The sequence below is a fragment of the Ammospiza nelsoni genome, chromosome 1 (genome assembly GCF_027579445.1).
Source record: "Ammospiza nelsoni isolate bAmmNel1 chromosome 1, bAmmNel1.pri, whole genome shotgun sequence".
NCBI lineage: Eukaryota > Metazoa > Chordata > Aves > Passeriformes > Passerellidae > Ammospiza > Ammospiza nelsoni.
The window spans coordinates 117,617,813-117,636,380 of NC_080633.1; the positions used below are offsets into that span (position 1 = coordinate 117,617,813).

Consider the following 18,568-nt stretch of genomic DNA (forward strand, 5'->3'; position numbering starts at 1 on the left):
CTAATTAGACAAATGCACCAGCAAGAAGTCTGCATCAAAGCACTGACAGCCTGTACACTTTGAATGATCTTACACACTGGTTGCAGGATCAGGAGGAGGGCTCATTTCAAGAAGCAGTGTCTGTGATGAACTACTGTGGTCCAGCTGTTCACTAAAAGCCTCAGACACCCCACTCTGTGTCAGCTGAGACCTTCAAGATGAATCCTCAAGGATGGCATATTAGAACAAAGTTTCTCAGGTCACAGTAAAAATCTGACCTCATAACAACACAGGCTGTAATGAACCTTTGCCATAACTGGCAATGGCATGACTGAAGCTCACACACAGATTGTGTACTTCAATATGTATAAACAGCAAAACTAAGTCTACTATCTTTATGCTAATTTGCCTAAAATATTTTTTATAGATAGATATATATGTATAGATATATACCTGTATCTTCAGTCTCAGTCTGCTTTTCATGTTTTGGTTCTGAAAGGAAGGAAAAATAAAGCTCCTGGGTGGTTGATACACACAAAGTATTCTAAAAATTTGGTTAAACATACAGTTATTTTGTTAATGACAAAAGCAAAGGCCTTAAAAAAAACTTTCCCTGGTTTGGGGGAATAGATACCTGAAGCCTTTCTGGAGCTTGTAGTAGAAATTCTACATTAAAAACCCCAAACCATATGTGTACATATTGCTGAAATTTCAAGACTTTCTATCACAGAGATGAAATTTTGAAAACAATTATAACAAATCTATCACTCAGAAGAGTTGTTACAATTCTTCTACATTCTTAACCTTTGCATAGATTTAATCTTTGCACTGTCTAATTTTTGTAATTCTGAAGAAGAAGCAGATCAAGAATATTCATTATTTAATTTTAGATAATGTCTGAAAATAGACAAAATGCTATCCATTGTCTGAATTTTCAATATACACTTACTGTGAATTTTAGACTGAAAAAGATTCATTCAGTTTGGATAAATAAATTGTCTAACAGGTACTAATCCTCATCTGAAAAAGGCCATTTACATAACACTAACAAAAACAAAAAAAAAAGTCCACCTTTATATTATCATTGTATCATTTAAGATATTGTTGTATGTTACTAATGGTTGTGTGGCTCTCCCCATACTCCTTTGAAAAAGAGTTCTTATAGAATATCCTTAAAAAAACATCCAGAACTCTTTCTTTCTAATGAAAATCTCAAGGTTGCTTTCTTTCTCTAGTTTCATGGCCAGAAAATGTAGGAAACTCTTCAAACTGGAAATTATGTACAATAACTGAGTTCTTGTATTCCAAATGCTATGATCAATCATTTACACCCTCCTGTGGGCACTTATTTCCACTAAAGAATTTTTAGCATTAGCAATAACCTCAGTGATGTGATTACAGTGATCCTATTAGAGCAGTTCCTGATGTGAATTAATAACCAAGCCTTACAAAGCCAGAATCACAAAAGAAATTGGACTGCTCTGGCTAGCAATCATCTTGCACTGTCTTTAGCTTTGAGAACTCTAGAAAGCACCAGGATTGAAGAAAATATTTCACCAGAAAAAAAAGAGGGGAAACACGTGATAGAAATGGGGAAGAGAAATTGACTCAAAGCAGTACTTCTGCTGATTTCACAGACAACTGCATCTGAAGGCTTTTATGTGAATCTTCTTGTGGGGTTCAACTGCAATTTTGGAGCCCATGCCAAAAACACAAGCTTCACATTTGAGAGCAAGGATTTCAGATCTCCACTATGGCTTCCAAGCATTCTTTCACTTCAGAAAAACGGAACCAAAATCGCTCTTCCCCAAAAACAAAGTAAAGCTGTTTCACTTTCAATCCAACCAAAACCATGTCAAAAGGTACAAGAAAGATGGGCCTAGAGACAAAAGGGATGAAAAACAGGTGCAACTGCTAAAATGGTGTCTAGCACATGAACGTGAACATGCCCTGAAACTCCATGGACTGCACTCAGACTGAACTGAGAAGGAAAAAAATGGTGTGTGACAGAAAGGCAGCCTCATCTCACTGGTCTTTTTCTTCTCCACTGCTCCAGGCTGGAGCTCTGAAATAAAATTCTTCTAAAAAGTACAAAGGATGCATTGTGCTTTCTCTCACAACCAGAATGCCTTCAAGGTGGAACTTAAAAGCAAGGTAAAATTATGTTGTGAAAAGGCAAATTTTATCAAGAGGAAAGCAGTTTTCCATGGATTATGTTGAACTGTGGAAATAATCTACTACATAAAGAAGCCTGACAATTTAATAGCGAAGAATAATAGTTTTTTTTGACAGTCACATGCTACCTTACAATTTCCTTTTGAGAAAAAGAATGGAAGTTCCTATTCTCCTTATTGTCCAAATCAGAGGAGTGGCAAGAATAAAGAAAGTGTAGGGGGATTTATCTGATACTATTTAAAACTCTCATTACAGTCCAGAGAGGCACTGCTGCTTCCTGAAGTAAATGAATCACTGTATTTTTGTGAGTCACAAAATACAGTGATTCACTGTTATTGTATTGGCGTGCCAGAAGAGACTGCAGAATATTAAATGCTTTTGGAACTGATTTTAAAAAAAGCTGATGCGAATTACTTTGTGACCTTCCTGATCAACTTTGTCAAAAAGGAGATACAGATGTCTCTTCACAAGGGCATGGAAGCATTTTCTGTTTGTGTTACCACTACATATGAAAGAGCATGAAAAGTAAAGATTAGAAGTTGCACTTCTTCATATCAAGGTGTGAGAAGCAAGAGAAGTGATTCTTGATTAGGAACTGATCATAAAATAACTATGTCCTGGAAAAGCAAGTAAAAAATAAGCCCTGGGAAAAACCTAGAGTCACTTGCTTTTCTATCCTATTACTGCTGAGGCATTTTGTCAAGGGCACCATCACTGAGGTAAATAATTATTTTCTGCACACTGAGAAAGACACAGCTAAGGATTAATTACACCTTTGGGCCATTGAAAGTCTTTCAATGGAATTTTGACTTCTGTCCCAAAGGAGGATGTTGGAATTTACCTCCTGATAACAAAGAATGCACCTCAAGGTTTTCTGTTGCAAATATTTTGTAGAAATCCTGTCCTTTGCTCAGGTTACATAAACATGGGAAATAAACAAGAGTGTCTTAATGGTTTAACTCTTTTGAAGGTGGTAGTCTCCAGAAGGATATCACAACAGGAATCACAATCACACACCTTTGTTTCAAGTCTGTGACTACTGTTCTTCTTGTTTACTTTTGATTTGGTCTCAGCAATCATTAGCAAATCATCAACCAAATCAAACTAAAATGGTAATTCCCAAAGAACTGGTAGTGACAGACAAGATGAAAAGGTGATACTGAGCTAAACAGATGCAATAAACCACATCTGACCTGGGCAGGGTTTCACAAGGAAAAAGGCATGGCAAAACCTTCAACATTCTTCTTCCACATATGTACAAACTATGGCATTAGGACCAGCATGGGAATATAATGAGTATGCACACTCTACACTTGGACCAGTGTTAAAAGATTGATTGATTGACTGATTACAAACACAGGGAGTTTGAACAGACAACCCAAAATCTTAGCTGAGAACTTGCAAAGTAATGTGGCAGCATAGGAATTTTTTTTTAATTAATTCCACTTGCATATTAACAAAAGATTTTGATCCTGTAATTTCACTAAATATAGCAACTGTCATACCTTGGTCTTCACTGTAATCTTCATGCACTTTATCCTCTGTTTAAAAAAAAGAAAAATGAGCAGGAAAATTAATGGAATTTTAAGACAATAAAGACACATAAACAATACAATACAGTGACAAGATTATTCAGTTAAAAAAAAAAACATTGAAACTATAGTAGCTCATACAGTAATCAAGTTAATGAAAGTGCAAAGGTGAAGATTTCTAACAGATCCTGTAGAAGAACTGATTGATTTTCTGGCACCAAAAGATAGATTTAAAAAAGAAAGCAATATCACCAGCTTTCTTATACGGTTCATAAATATTTTGATTCTGAATTATTTATAAATCATTTATATATATATAGCTAACTTCTACAGAGTAATTTTGGCATCTACTTGTTATGGTTTACTCACTTTTTAACAAACTTAGAGATACTACTTTCCTCTTGACATCACACTAACAACATAATCTCTGGCATATTTAAATTATTTTTTATCCACAAAATCACTTCTATACAATTTAAAATACCAATACCCATTCTCCTGGAAATTCAACCCTCAAAATATTATTCAGCCCATTTAGCTGACATTACAGTGATGTAGTACTCATGCAGGCTTTAGCATCATTTCCTTAGGAAGTTATTATGTCTACATTTTTAATTTACATTCTGAAAAAATATTACTTAGAAGCTCCAAAGTCTTGTGTGTTGTTGTGCTTTTTTTTTGTTTGATTGGTTGGTTTGGTTTGTCTTTTTTTTTGGTATGTGATTGTCTTGGTTTGGGGCCAAAATTCAGTGAATCTTCAATAAAAAGAAAGAAGACCTTGGACTGTACCTGCATAATGTTCCACAGCATCTTCTGGCATTATCTCAGAGTCACCTTAAATATAAATATTTAATATTTTATTTTCCAATTGAATTTTCATGAAGCAGCTAAATAGCACAAGAGAGCTTAACATGGTGATGCATTTAGCTCAAAAATGAAATAAACAATCATACTGATTTAATACTACAATATCTTATTTGAAAGTGACAGCTAAATTATTAAATACAGCCAGGAACTACACCATAAAAAAACAAGTTTATGCATATTTGTATTCAGGCCTAAAGTTAGGAATATAAGAAGGTGTTGGATAACCAGTCCACTGATTAGACTGGGAAACTCCTGACAGAACAAAATATTTGTCTAAGTATTTGTAGATTGGAATCATGGAGTGCTATGCTCACAAATGTAATGGTAACATAGTGGCATAAAACTCAGGCCTACTTTAAACTATCTAAAAACCTTTTGAAAATAAAACTGTGAAGAAACAGTCAATATGACACATAACTTTGTAGCACATTTTAAAAAGAGTGATTATATTATCATTTGAAGTAATGAAGATTTACAAACCTGGAGTGTCTGGATCGCTTACTCTCTCTTCCAAATCTGCAACATAATCATCTATAGCTGTAAATTAAATATAAACTAATAAATATCTTGAAATTAGGATATTAAATATGTCTAATATTTCATTGTTTTAACTTGTATCCAAAATGAGTCCATCAATGGCTAAATGTAGCTCCTTAGCTGAAAACTGAAAAACTAAAACTTTATATACTGACACTTGCAACTTGACACATGGCAATCTAATGGAAGGTGTTGGGCTACTCTCTCTTCCGGCCTTCTGCTATACTCTCTGGAGGAAAACTAGACCAACAAGACCATTGGTCTGCATCAGTATTTTTTAATATTTATATGAATAAAAAATGCAAACATCCTCCATCTTCAAAATTGCAAACTATCTTCTTTACTAATGTGCAGGAGGGTCACTTGGTGATGGATCTATAGAAGATATGAAGATATGAATCAGAAACTGACCTTGCAAAATACATACTTTATTTTTGGCATCTCCTATTTAGACCAATTTACTTCCTTTCATTACCTGGCTAAATTTGGGGGTTATTTTCCTATATAATTACAATTTTTTTCAATGCTGTTAATATACTCGCTATGACACACCTGAGAAAACACAATAGTGAAGGTAGAGTAGCTTATCCTTTTACTTTGCAAGTATAATAGCTTGGATTCTAAACCAGTTATCCCACACACAGTTTGGAATAAACACTTTTAGCTGTATCAAACAAATACAAGTATTTTTCCATCACATCTGTGACACCAAACACAACTGCAGAGTCTTTACAAAGTCTTAACACTGAATCAAACATAAGAAGCCTAGTACAAATAGAAATCAATGCCTAATGTAAATGCAAGAGACCGTCCATACTGTAAAGAAACATGGTTAGAATCCTGAAGAAAACACTTATAAGACAGTAGGGAAATTGCAATATCCACTTAATGCTTCTTCATAATGGGAAAGATGAGCTAATGCCATTGTACATGGTATCAAGCATAACATCAAGATGACTATAAGGTAATCAGATTAGTCCAAGCCAAATTTCAAAAAGCTTTCAAGATTAATTAAGATGTGCAGAAAGACAGAACAAGGATAGTTCAGAATTACATCCTTGGTGTTGAATCACTCTCTGACAGCGGAGTCAGTCACAAAGAACAAACAGTCCAGAAGGAAAGGTACAAAAACCTGGATGCTCCTAATGCCAAAAATATTCTAGAAGAACCTTAGTAATACAGACTGTCTGAAGACAATATAAGCAATAAATCTCATTCTCTCTTTTCAGACTGTACAACCACAGACCACTTGCCTACCCAGTCCCCAATAACACGCAATAGCCAGGAACACATAGTAAATAAAATGTTTTTGCACCAATGAAAGCAAAGTTTCCACACCTGTCACCTGTTAATTGTAATAAAGACTTTCAACAGCAAGTATGATAGAGTCATCCCAAAGTAAAATTCTCCATGACAATAACAACTATTAATTGAGAGAAAAAAACCCAAATTCAAAATTATCTATTTCTAAACCAGTCTAACCTTTTCTATTTTTCTCTCTCGTATAATTTGTTATATTGAAGCAGAAAATCATTATTATTGAGTACCAAAAAACAAAATGATACCTGGAATTTCATATGATTCAGACTCCACTACTCCAACATCTTCCACCATAGGATCAGCATCTGAGAAATAAATACATTTGCACAAATTTTAACATTTTTAAAATCAATAAACAGTAACACAAACCCTCTAACAGATATCATGTAAGAACAAGCTGTATTCTAAGCAAATTTCCCCTAATAGCAGCAAGATATGTATACATAGACTGAAAAAAAGTTACTATTTCATTTATATACAATATTGAGAATGTGTATATATGAATAAACTCTATACACATTTTCTCAAAAAAAGATGACTCTCCACAGAAATTTCTGAATAAATTGGAGGAAAGAAGAATATGTTCACTTTGCCTTCTTAATTGCAAAGATTCAAAGTAAATGGAATTTGAATTTCTCCTCTAGTCTTCTACTTTGACTTGTGCTGTGGATGAGCAAGAGAGATACAGAAACAAGGAGCTTTAATAGACCCGGACTAAAGAGTTTGATTGTGAAGAAACAATCTCAGTGCACTTCCAGACATCACAGCTTTTATATGACATTGATTACAGGGGTTTTATCAAAAGGTATCAAGAGATAGGTAAAAATTTCAACAGTACAAAAAAAGAGCATTCAGAAAAATTTCCCCCTAGTTGGATTTAGATCATATAACTCTGCTTTAATATTTTGACTTCAATTTTCATTATCCAGTCAATGCCCCAAGGTGACAAGATATGAGCATCTTTATATGATGTCTTCATCTCTGCAGGACTTAAATATAATTAATGCTCTTAGGGAGCCATATCTGAATGAAAGGAGAATGAGAATAAAATATAGAAAAGACTGTTTTAATAAACTATCAAATTTAGTTTAATACACCAAAAGGTCCAGAAGCAGACTCCATACAGGTTTTACTGATGAGGAATGAACAGATTGAGAGCAGCCCCACCAAGAAGCACTTGGAGGTCTGGTACATGAAAGACTGGACATGGAATGCGTCTCCGAAAGTGAAAAAAGGCTGAGAACTGGGGTTCAGCCTGGAGGAAAAAATACTCTGGGATGTCCTAATTGCAGCCTTTCAGTATCTTAAAGGGACAAAGAAGCTGAAGAGGGATGTTTTTAGAAGGTCATGTATTGATAGGAAAGGAGTTCTGGCTTTGAACTGAAAGGGAGCAGGTTTAGATTAGATACAAAGTAAAAATTCTTCACTGTGAGGGTGAGGAAGTACTGGAACAGTGCTTCAGAAAACAGCGGCCCAGAGAAGCTGTGAATGACTCATTTCTGGAGTGTTCAAGGCCAGGCTAGATGGGGTTTGGTATAATCTGGTCTAGAGAAAGGTGTCCTTCATGTCAGAAGGGTTACAACCAGGTGATCTTTAAAGTCCCTTTCAATCAAAACCATTCTACATGATTATATTCATGCCTCTCTTGGGGAGAGGTATGCATATTGGAGCACAGAATAACTTTGTTGAAAGCCCACAGAGTAGCAATTAATAATGTACAGTTACCTGGATTGCAAAACACATAGCATTAAAATATCCCATTTTGACTTAAAATATATGCATTTGCTAAATAATGCTGTGGTTCGCACTTCCTAAGGCTCTGCTTTAAGCAGAAATTACAAGTCCAGGTTTTAATGAGACACATTTTCATTTGTTTTCTTTTACAGATTTATTTAAAATGTATTTAGTCATTCAGATACCTTTCTGAACTGAGTCTGGTGTCTCATATGCTTCTGAAATTTCAGTCTCAAATTCTCTGAGCATGTCATCTGTTGCAGGAGCGTCAAAAGTTTCTCCATGTATTTCTTCCTTTGCTTGCCACCGGTCACTTACACTTTCATCTATATCTTCATGTCTTTCTCCTAACCAACAATGTAGATTGTTAGTGAATAAATTGAATACATTTTCTTTGGTATATTCTATTACCAGCAAATATTCAGTCCTCAGTACACCCTTTGTGCTTTCCAGCTAGTCTTCAAAGGGAATGGGGAGTTACAGAAAACTTATCTGCACAGTCCAGCATTATAAACCCAACTTGCCAGGACCTTCTTTGCCCACAATAAAGGCCAACTCTGCTCTGTCCACTCTTGCCCTCTATACAGTGTTTTGAGGAAGCTTTTGTTAAATAAATGATTGAAGCTATTACTGCCAAACAAGTCTGGGTAAGAAGACACAGTTTTAGGATTTGGTGACTGAACTTTCTGAATTTTTTTGAAAGTGACAAATGAGTGGATTTGAATGTTTTATGCAGGCAAAAGTACTTTAAGTGCATACCAAAACCAGACTCTGAGATTCATCGAGCCTATGGCAGTATTTATAAACTCTTCAGTGATTGCTAAGTGTTAATGCATTACCAGGATGGGAATGGAGAGCTTCATGAAGAATAGATTGAATTTCCTCTTCCAATTCTATGTCAGCAGTCTTGTGCTCTAAAAGGATTATAAATTGCAGTGAAGATAAGCGCAAAAGGCAAAATCTAAACATTAACTCAAGGCTTGCAGCTTTTAGTAGGCTCCATAATGTTCTTAATCCCTTTCACAAAGATCCCTAGAGACTGACCTGCTGAACCTCTGCAACTCACACAATTAGAAAAACAACTTTGTCTTGCTTATTCTCCAATATAGAAATGCAACAATCACATCAGATTCGTCCACCTGAAGATGAATTGGAAGAATTTATCTACACTGCATTTTTTGCACATATATTTTTCAGTAACAACTTCAAGTAACTATTCAAACCAAGAACTGTCTTCTAAGGAATTAATTTACTAACACTTTCATCCATTACCTTCCTACAATTTAGGCAGCAGCACTAGGAAGTCATATTTGACAAGAAAATGTGAGTTGCAGAAGTAGGGTCCTGTCAACTTTATAAACAGGGAAAATAGATACATTACAGTATCAAGGTCTTGTTCTGCTACGAACTGCCAGGAGAAATCACAAACTGGTTTCATGGACAAGTGATTGCCATCCAACACACCAGCTCAGGACATAATAGGAATTTGTATGAAGTGTTGTCTTCATATAAATGTCCTGAAATTAACATTGAGAAACCCTACAATGACACATCTGACAAAAAAAGCTGTAAACCAGGTAACAGCTGCATTTTCAAATAAGGATCCAAAATGGCACCAGTTACAAAAAACGGTCCCACAAAACCAAAAACCACACACATACAAAAAAACCCACTCAAACAGGAAACCATGTCTTGATATATTTTATAATTGACATCCTAAGAAAAGTAATGCAAGTCTTCTGAAGCAAAATCTATATTCCATAGATTTCACTGGCCATATGCTCTAGATTTATATATTTATGTACCAGGTTCACATAAACATCACAAAGGATAAGCCTCTTCAATAACCCAGAAAACCATCTACTCTCTGAATAACACTAATGCAAATCACTCATGTGAAATGTGACACGTTAAATATTTCTTCTTGAATCCCACTTAATTTTAATACATTCCACTAATAGTATAGGGCTTTAAAAATGTTTAGATTAATTTTTTAACAGTAGGAGCTCCATTTATTGTATTTATTATATATTAATCTTTAGTTTTTTTATATAGTAGTTTTAGCAGAAAAGTGAATACTTTATTATCTTACTAAGTTGGTTGTTGAGAGGGTTTTGTTTCTTTTTAAGGTGAAGAATTTGCTGTTATTCTGGCTGGATATAAGTTGGAAATCAATCTAAACCACAACCATACATCATCAGAAAGTTATTCTGATCTGATACATCTACAATGGTAACCATGACATTTTTCAATTTTCACGGTCAGTGATTTATACGAAGTTATAAACAATGATTCCTGTTAAATAAACTTCAGTAAATAAGCAACACAAAATCTAGAAAAGAGTTTGCATGCTAATGACACAGAACTATAGTTCAAATGAAGCATCATGTCTTTTGTTTTGCCTAAAATTGACAAAAGGTCTTACCTGATTCAACATACGACTTTTCAGCAGGCTGGACAGTCTCCTCAGATTCTGGTGATGCTGGCTGTGCTGGGACAGATCTTTCTTTAAGGCCTGCATTTTTCAGTTATAAAGTTAACTTTATGCCCTTTTTGAAACGATTCAGTTATAACATAAGAAAGTTCTTTCAATTAAATTAACTTATGTTACACTCTGCAAAAATGCATTCAAACAATCACAATTACAGGGTTGTCATAATATACAGTGATATACAAAAAGACTAAAGCATATTCAGATAGTAAACAAAGATGTTTAGAAGACAAACATAGAATGAGGAGGTAAAAAGGGACAAATTTAAGCACTTGCTTTTATTTCAAAGTAACTGAACAAATGACTATGGTATTCCAACATTTATTCAGTATCCAGTAAAAAAACAGGCAGCAAATTTTTCTCTCTGTTTCTCTCTGGTTTTGCCCTAAAATAAGTGGCAAAAAGTGCTTCATATGATAAATTTTACAGGTTCTACGCAGCAGCAATTTGAACTTTACAAAAAGTTGCACAGAATAAGAACTACTTTAAATTCATGTCTACATCTTAGAAGACTTGATTAAGATTAGTTTGACAACTAAATGACTATTAAAAAAGTATGACTGATGAAATTTTATGACGAAGATTGTGACTATCTATACCACAGTCTCTTTCTAGATCAAAACACAATGAAAAGAAAGCAATCAATAAATGTAATGACCAACACCATCATCATGGCAGGAGATAAAGATACAGCTGTGATAGATCATGCCTCATCTTAAGACACCATATGGTGAAGAATGTGTTGGTATTAGGCTAATTCTCCTCTCAACTCTCCTTTAAGAGGGTTCAAACAAAACTTATACAAGAGGTTCAGACTGGGCATAAGAAAAAACTCACACACCCACAACCCCCACCTCTATGAGGACACTGAAATCAGTGGAAAGGACTGCACAGAGAGACTGTAAATTCCCATCCTTGGAGGTTTGAAAGACTACACTGGGAAATGGCCAGAATAACCTGGCCATTCCTCTGAAATGACACTGCTTTGAGCAGGATGTTGGAATAAGGATCTCCAAAGTCCCTTCCAAATGGCATTTGCTGATAATCCTACATGCAAGGACAATTAAGGTAAGACTCCCTTCTCAACAAACACCACTGCTCAAAGCAAACTAGTTTTTCAACAGTTGTATACATGAAAACCAACAGAAAAGATAGAATGAAGAAAGCAGAGGCTAAACTATAATGAACACTCCTGTAGTACTAGCAATCTTGTAAGAGCAACTCTTAAATGGATAAATATTATATTTCAAGTAAGTACGATTAAAAAAATAGTAATTGCCACATTTCTATTGGAGTCAAACATATCTAAATGCAAATTGGACTAGTATGTCTCAAACCAAATTTGTGTAGAGATATTTTATGCATTGTGGGAAAAGCATGTATTTATTTCAGGTAATGGTGACAGGATAACAGAATCAGGTCTATCTTATTATTTAATATTATTTAAATAAATTATTTAACATTTATATTATCATTATTTAAATTTCAATTATTTGAAGATTGGTAGTTAGGCTGTATCCAAAAGTAGTGTAACTAAGAGTCTACCACTTAGGAGTCAAAATGAGAAGCTAAAGAAAAATGCCAAATTTACATGTAATTTTTGGCCAATTTTCTTCTGTCATTAAAAAAACACCCACTTAGAATATTAAAAAATATTATTAAGACATTCATCTTTTCCTGCAGGACTATTAATGGCTACAAGAATAAGAAGTTACTTCCTTCTACAATCATCTTAGGATGGAGACAAAACCAGTAAGTCATATTAACTGCTCTCACACTTCAGAATCCATGGAAACAGCCACCTTGCTTTCACAAACACAGTTCAGTTACTTTACACATAGACTGCTTTAAAGAAGTTTTTGTACCCTCAATAAGCCACCCCCATGCTCAGATCCAGACAACCACATACTCTGCTTCATGAACAAAAATGAACTCAAAGCATTTCAAAAGACAGCTAATATTCCACAACAAACAAGAACTATGGGTACTTAACAGGGAAGAAAGAACCAACAAGAGTGTCTTTGTTTCACTTGCTCATTTCTCAATTTAACCTTCAAGCTTTTTATACACGTCTACTGTGCTTAACACTGATTTCTATTCAATCTTTCAAGTAGGTATTATACCAAATAATTTACTTTTTGTAAGATATTATTTTCTCTCCTCTGTTTATTAAAATTGCATTTAGCTTTTACTTGCCTGGTGCATTTTTTGAGCTAATGTGGTGACTTGTTGCAATTCAGTTTAATGACAATACTTCATAGAGATATACAACAAGACAACAGATGTCTGGAGCAAAAATACTTTATTTTGTGGCTGTCTGTATAGCCTGGAGTGCTGCTCAAATAAAATTTTCTTTGGAAAAGAAAAAATAAAACAACCCAATCTTTCCAGAACCCCATAAACTTTGGGTCACAGATACAATATGGTAATCAGAACAGCAATTCATTCGAAATTTCACTCCCACACAGTTAAAAGTTCTGGCACATTACAGGAGAAAATAAAAGTGATGTGCACCATATCATTGTGCCACCATCCTTGAGAAGTGTGATTTGAATGCTCCTCTGGTCAAACATGCATTTTAACACTTATCAGAGCAAGGGTGAAAAAATATATCTATCATCACCAAAAACTAACAGAGAATGTTCATTATGAAGGTGCATTTATTAGATCTTCATTCTCTCATATTTTTTGCTAGGAATTGTAATGTTCACAATGCACATCTCTTCCCTCCCTCCTCATGAATTTATAAATATTTAGAATATACCTCAGAGTAGATCACCTCTGTTAATTATCACAGCCAGAATCTTAAGATACTGCACTGTTTTCTACAGCTTTAATTTGAACCATTTTTCACAACTGTTTGAATGTTTCATTTTCTCTAAAAAAAAATAAAATCAAATCATCTTCAACCTTATTATCACATCTTATAACTCTAGGGATCAAAGCATGATGCAGACACATGTATGGAACGGCTGAGCTAAGTGTATTGCCAACTGCTACACACAATTTTAGCAAAACCAAAAAGAGAATTAACCTTCAGGACTTCAATCTTAAATTACCATCCACATGCATATTTATATACTCATTGTCAATTTCACTCCATTGTTCTGTTTTCCTGAAACTAACACTGCAGTACATCAAGAAAGAATCTTAAACTTCCATTACAAATGTTGCTCTAAATCCTGTGTAATTATATTGTGCAGTTCCATACAATATACTTGCTTTCAAATTTATTTGGAAAATATTAATTTCTAGATAAACTTGACAGCAACCATAGATTCAAAATATTCTGAAATCTCTCTATTATCTCTGCAGAAATGTTTTTGCAACTTTATTTACTCTAATGAGACTGCTGAATAAATCCTTCATTGATGCTGAAAATACAGAAGCTGTAAGAACAAACTAACACAAGATTTTGCTTATAGAAGCATCATGCACTTGAAAGTGTTGAAGAAGATAATAGTTGCAAAATATCCAAGCTGTTCTCTAAACAAGTTCAACCAGAATAGAGTAGTACTAGCATATCACATCTTACATGTAATTGGAATACAACAATACTGATCAATGATGAAATAGATGGCCTAATTTTCATCAGTATTCCTTACCAAAAGACTGTCAAACTTGGAAAAAAATCAGGACACAGTTAAATAAAAAATGTGATAATGAATCAAGATTTCCAACACAAATATAGAGAAATAAAATAATTAAGTAAATAGGGAATGGAAGAAAACCAGAAACATATTGTCATGGGATCAAAAGACAAAATGTAGGAACATTTTGATTGACTGCACCCTAAGGTCTCACAATAAAGTGCAACTCTGAAGTTGGTTTGACTATTTTTGTACAAAATAGTTTTTTCAGGAAAAAAACCCAGTTTCCTCAGGGAAAGAATTTGGCAGAGAATAAGTTACATTTATTGGGTTAATAATGGACACTACAGTCCATTAATGCACCTCTTGGTTGTTTCTGTGAAATAGAAATATCGTATGAGTTTCCACTACATGTGTCCAGATAAGCCTGTTAATAATGCTTTTAAACTTGCATTTCATATAGAACATTCAACTTTCATCTCCACATCAAGCAAATACAAGTAAACAAGGAAAGAAAAAGAAACAATCACAAGACCCCAAACCCATATTTAGAGTAGACTTGAAGTAACTGGCATCAATCTGACATTTGAATGTTTTCAATACACATTGGTAGCCAGGCACATTAACATATGTACATACTTGAGTTTCACAGCAGATGTTTCTGCTTTGTGTTTATAATATCAGTACACACTGAACAGTTTTTAAAAAAATATTATATATAGCCTTTGTTCACACGTATTTCCAGAAAACATTATTTTCTTATTGCCATTTTTACTACATTCATATAATATGCTGAATTTTACATTCTTGAGGTCTGTTCCTCATTAGCAGAACAGGAACTCTTGTTTATTTCTTTTCTTTCTTGTCTTCCTTGGATTGGCTTTTAACTATCTTTTTTGTTTCTTTGTCTTTTCCCCACCTGAATGGTGCCATCCTTTTCACTGGCTGATCTTTTTGTAGTCTCCTTGGATTTCATACTTTTGTCTAGGCCTTTTTCCTTTCCTCTGTCTCTTTTAGCCTTGTCAGAATCTTTCTTTAATTTATTCATATCAACAGCTCTCTTGTCCTTTCGATCAGTGGCATCTTTTCCTTTCCTGGTTTTCTTTTTTTCTTCTTCATTTTCCTCCTTTTTGGATTCCTGCTTCTCCCTTAACTTCTTGAGTGATTCTTTAATAGCTTCTTTTACTTTTTAGTTTTTCATTTAAAAAAGAGGAAATGTTCAATAAGAGAACCATTCTTAGGCCAAAAAACATCTTATGAACAGCCATGTAAAAGCTTTGATAAAATTATTATTTAATGTTTGTTAGATTTAAACTTGTATAGTTAACTCCTAAGCTTTAAGCAATTTAAACAAATTAGTTTTAAACTTTTAGGAACATCCCACACCATGCAGCCAGCAAATAACCTTGGCTTATACTCCAGCGGCATCCAAATGAAGTGTTAATCTAGAGAAAACCATGCCTCTATTATCTTGCTGCTGACTTCTGCAGAATGCCAAAACCACTTTTGCCTGTGAGCATGAAAATCAGAATAAATTTTGAACCTTTGACAACAGCGCAACAGTTATAAATGTTATCACACAAATTTATAATACAATGGTTTACTGATATTGCTACCTCATATTAAGCAAAGACTTAAAAAAGGTAACTGAAGTACATATTGAGAAGTACAAGTAATAAGAAACAGCAATGTCCTGATGAATTCAATCAAGTCCAAAAAAGTTAGCTGGGTTAGACTAAACTCAGTGAAATAAATCAAAGCAATAATTGTAAATTGGTTGGTTCTTACAACTTTGTTTTTCAGTTATCATAAACATTTTTTTCTTTATTTTACTTTTGAAGTTGTGTCACTTATGCTTCTCTAGTTCAATTCACATTTGGCTGTGACAGGGTATACAGATAATATGTTATAAGAACAATCAGAACAGAAGCCTTGAAATTTATGTTCAATATGTTTAATGTTCAATATTTACTTCCATTTTGCCATAGTTTTGAAAATATTTGTCAATATCAGTAGAATTCTTTACTGATATTGACAAATTGCTTATTCTCTAGAATAAGGAATTTTAATTCAATAAAATTCAGAGATTTTTCATTAAATCTGTATGCAATATTTGTATTTAATTTTGAAACTAACACTCCCATATTATTAAGGAAGTAATAATGACTTTTACATATTAACAGCTCTATTTTTATTCAGACTTTCTCACAAAAGTCTGCCTCTAGCTGTTGTGTAATGTTTCTGTGGAGTGAACAATTCAATTACATAGTTCGGTCTAAAGGGAATGACATCATACTTCCTTCCAAATGGCTTTTGACATAAAACATTCAAAATATTTATTTATTCTCATTTATTTATTCTCATATCAAACATTGAAACATAATCCAAAACTCAGGAAAGAATTGCTAAGTGACAGTTATTACAGTCTCTGAAACACGCAGTTTGCAACCAAGTTATACCAAGCACAATGTGGAACAAATGCTAAAAATTTCAACTTGATGCAAGATGCTGAGAAAAGCCACACTGGAATGACCAGCAAACTTTCCTAAGCAAATATACTTTTTTCTTCATGAAGGTTCGTATGGTGAATAGCATGCATTTTTCATATACTGCCAGGAAAAAACACCTTGCAGTCTATATGTGGTTAATGTAACATAGAGACTGCTTCCATAGCCTCATGCTGCCCAGAGATAACTGAGCAGATATAAAAAGCTACACACCTGAAGTACACCTGGTACCTTGGTGTTTGCTGTTGCTAATTAGCTTTTTTTGTCGTCAACACTATGATCTGTTCATAAAGCAATGTAATTATAAACAAATATATGGCACAAATTGGTTGCAGCTATCCCATGCTAAGCTTTCAGAAAATGTTGCAATCAATCCTGCAAATAGTATTAAAGGGGAAGTTATTGGACTTTGCCTAAATTTCAATTCTCACAGGAAAAAAAATAGATGAAACTATTAAAGTACAGCCTTAGAAGAATTAAGGCACTCAAGGCCAATTACAATATAGTAATGGTATTATGAATTCATGGAAGATAACAAAGAGGATTTCATATGGAGCAACATATTACTTAAAAACATGCAGAATATCAGGTTATCATAAACTACTTACAATCCAAACAAGACATTTGTTGTAAAAAAAATCCACACGAACAAAATATCATTTCTAGTTAGGAAAGCGCTCGCATTGCCACTGAATTTCAATCAGTAGTAAAAGAAAATACTGAGAAATAGCAAGAACAATATTTGCTGCACCATTAGAAAATATTTAGCCAACATAGCTTGTATTAGTAAACATTATAACCCACAGTTGGTATTTGTAATGCACATGCGCTTCATTCATCCTTATCCGCATAAAGTTCCGCATGAAAAAGAACATGAAAAATACCTTTGAGTTTAGTTTTTTTCTTGGCTACCCCTCCTGGCTCCTCACCTAATTAGTTGCAAAATGGAAATAGGTTATGAGCATATTTGTGGTATTTAATAAACCTGACATTAAATTTTCCAACCTGCCATCTTATGTAAAAAGTTTACTTTACATAGCACACCATAATGCTACGGAAAAATACAAAATATTAACTCATTAGAAATAAAGCAACTTCAGTTGCAGGACCATCACAAGTACTGATGTGAAAGACTAAGCAAAGAAAAGTACCACATTACCAGATGTTACTTGTGAAGCATCTTGACTTTGAGATTGGTCAGTTCTCTCCAGACAAGTGCTGACACATAATTATAACCAACACCCCCCTCCGATTTCTCTGCAAAGTATTTGCCAGTTCCCTCTTAAATGCACTAATTTATGCTTCTATAAAATTTTATAAATATTTTATAAACATGTTAACTCAAAAGGCCTTCAAGTACACAGGTACTGTAGAGTATATAAACTAACTGTTTTCTTACAATAAATTACAACATATGTTTCTTTATCCAAAGGAAAATAAATGTTTTGGCAAAGGTATTATTCAGGACTAAAAAGCAGTTACCAGTTCATTAGTTAAAATACTTAACTGCATTACTTCAGACTCCTTAAGACTGTTAGTCTTTTACCATTGTAGCTAACAAACTGAGAGCAGTCAGCCTTTTGATTGTACTGTAATTTATAGCTAGTACCACAAGAGGCATAAAGGCAGAAGCTTTCCAAAAATACAAATAACATTTAGCTTCATCTTTTTAATACCATTAAAAGAGACTGGATTATCACTATCATGATGCTGTGGATTAAGATTAAAATCCCACAAACACAGCAATTTTAACCACAAAAATAATGTAAATTGCTATCTAAAAGCCAACTAGAAAGTAAAGAAAAGCTGAAAAGATACAGTAACTATGTATTTTTA

At 33.9% G+C, this 18,568-nt stretch overlaps 1 protein-coding gene across 6 annotated transcripts in view; it reads right to left on the minus strand.

Moving 5' to 3' along the window:
• The window catches only part of ASPH (aspartate beta-hydroxylase), a 111,687-nt gene that overhangs the window by 61,996 nt on the left and 31,123 nt on the right, over nucleotides 1-18,568 (minus strand). For 5 of the 6 annotated variants that reach the window (XM_059479870.1, XM_059479781.1, XM_059479957.1 and 2 more), the window contains 8 exons: nucleotides 10,570-10,659; nucleotides 8,984-9,058; nucleotides 8,330-8,491; nucleotides 6,656-6,715; nucleotides 5,034-5,090; nucleotides 4,476-4,520; nucleotides 3,660-3,695; nucleotides 433-471 (listed from right to left, as the gene is read on the minus strand). In XM_059479870.1, the coding sequence (XP_059335853.1) occupies nucleotides 433-471; nucleotides 3,660-3,695; nucleotides 4,476-4,520; nucleotides 5,034-5,090; nucleotides 6,656-6,715; nucleotides 8,330-8,491; nucleotides 8,984-9,058; nucleotides 10,570-10,659 (564 nt within the window). The remainder of the gene's footprint in view (nucleotides 1-432; nucleotides 472-3,659; nucleotides 3,696-4,475; nucleotides 4,521-5,033; nucleotides 5,091-6,655; nucleotides 6,716-8,329; nucleotides 8,492-8,983; nucleotides 9,059-10,569; nucleotides 10,660-18,568) is intronic. The other variant, XM_059480123.1, reaches the window with a different exon arrangement.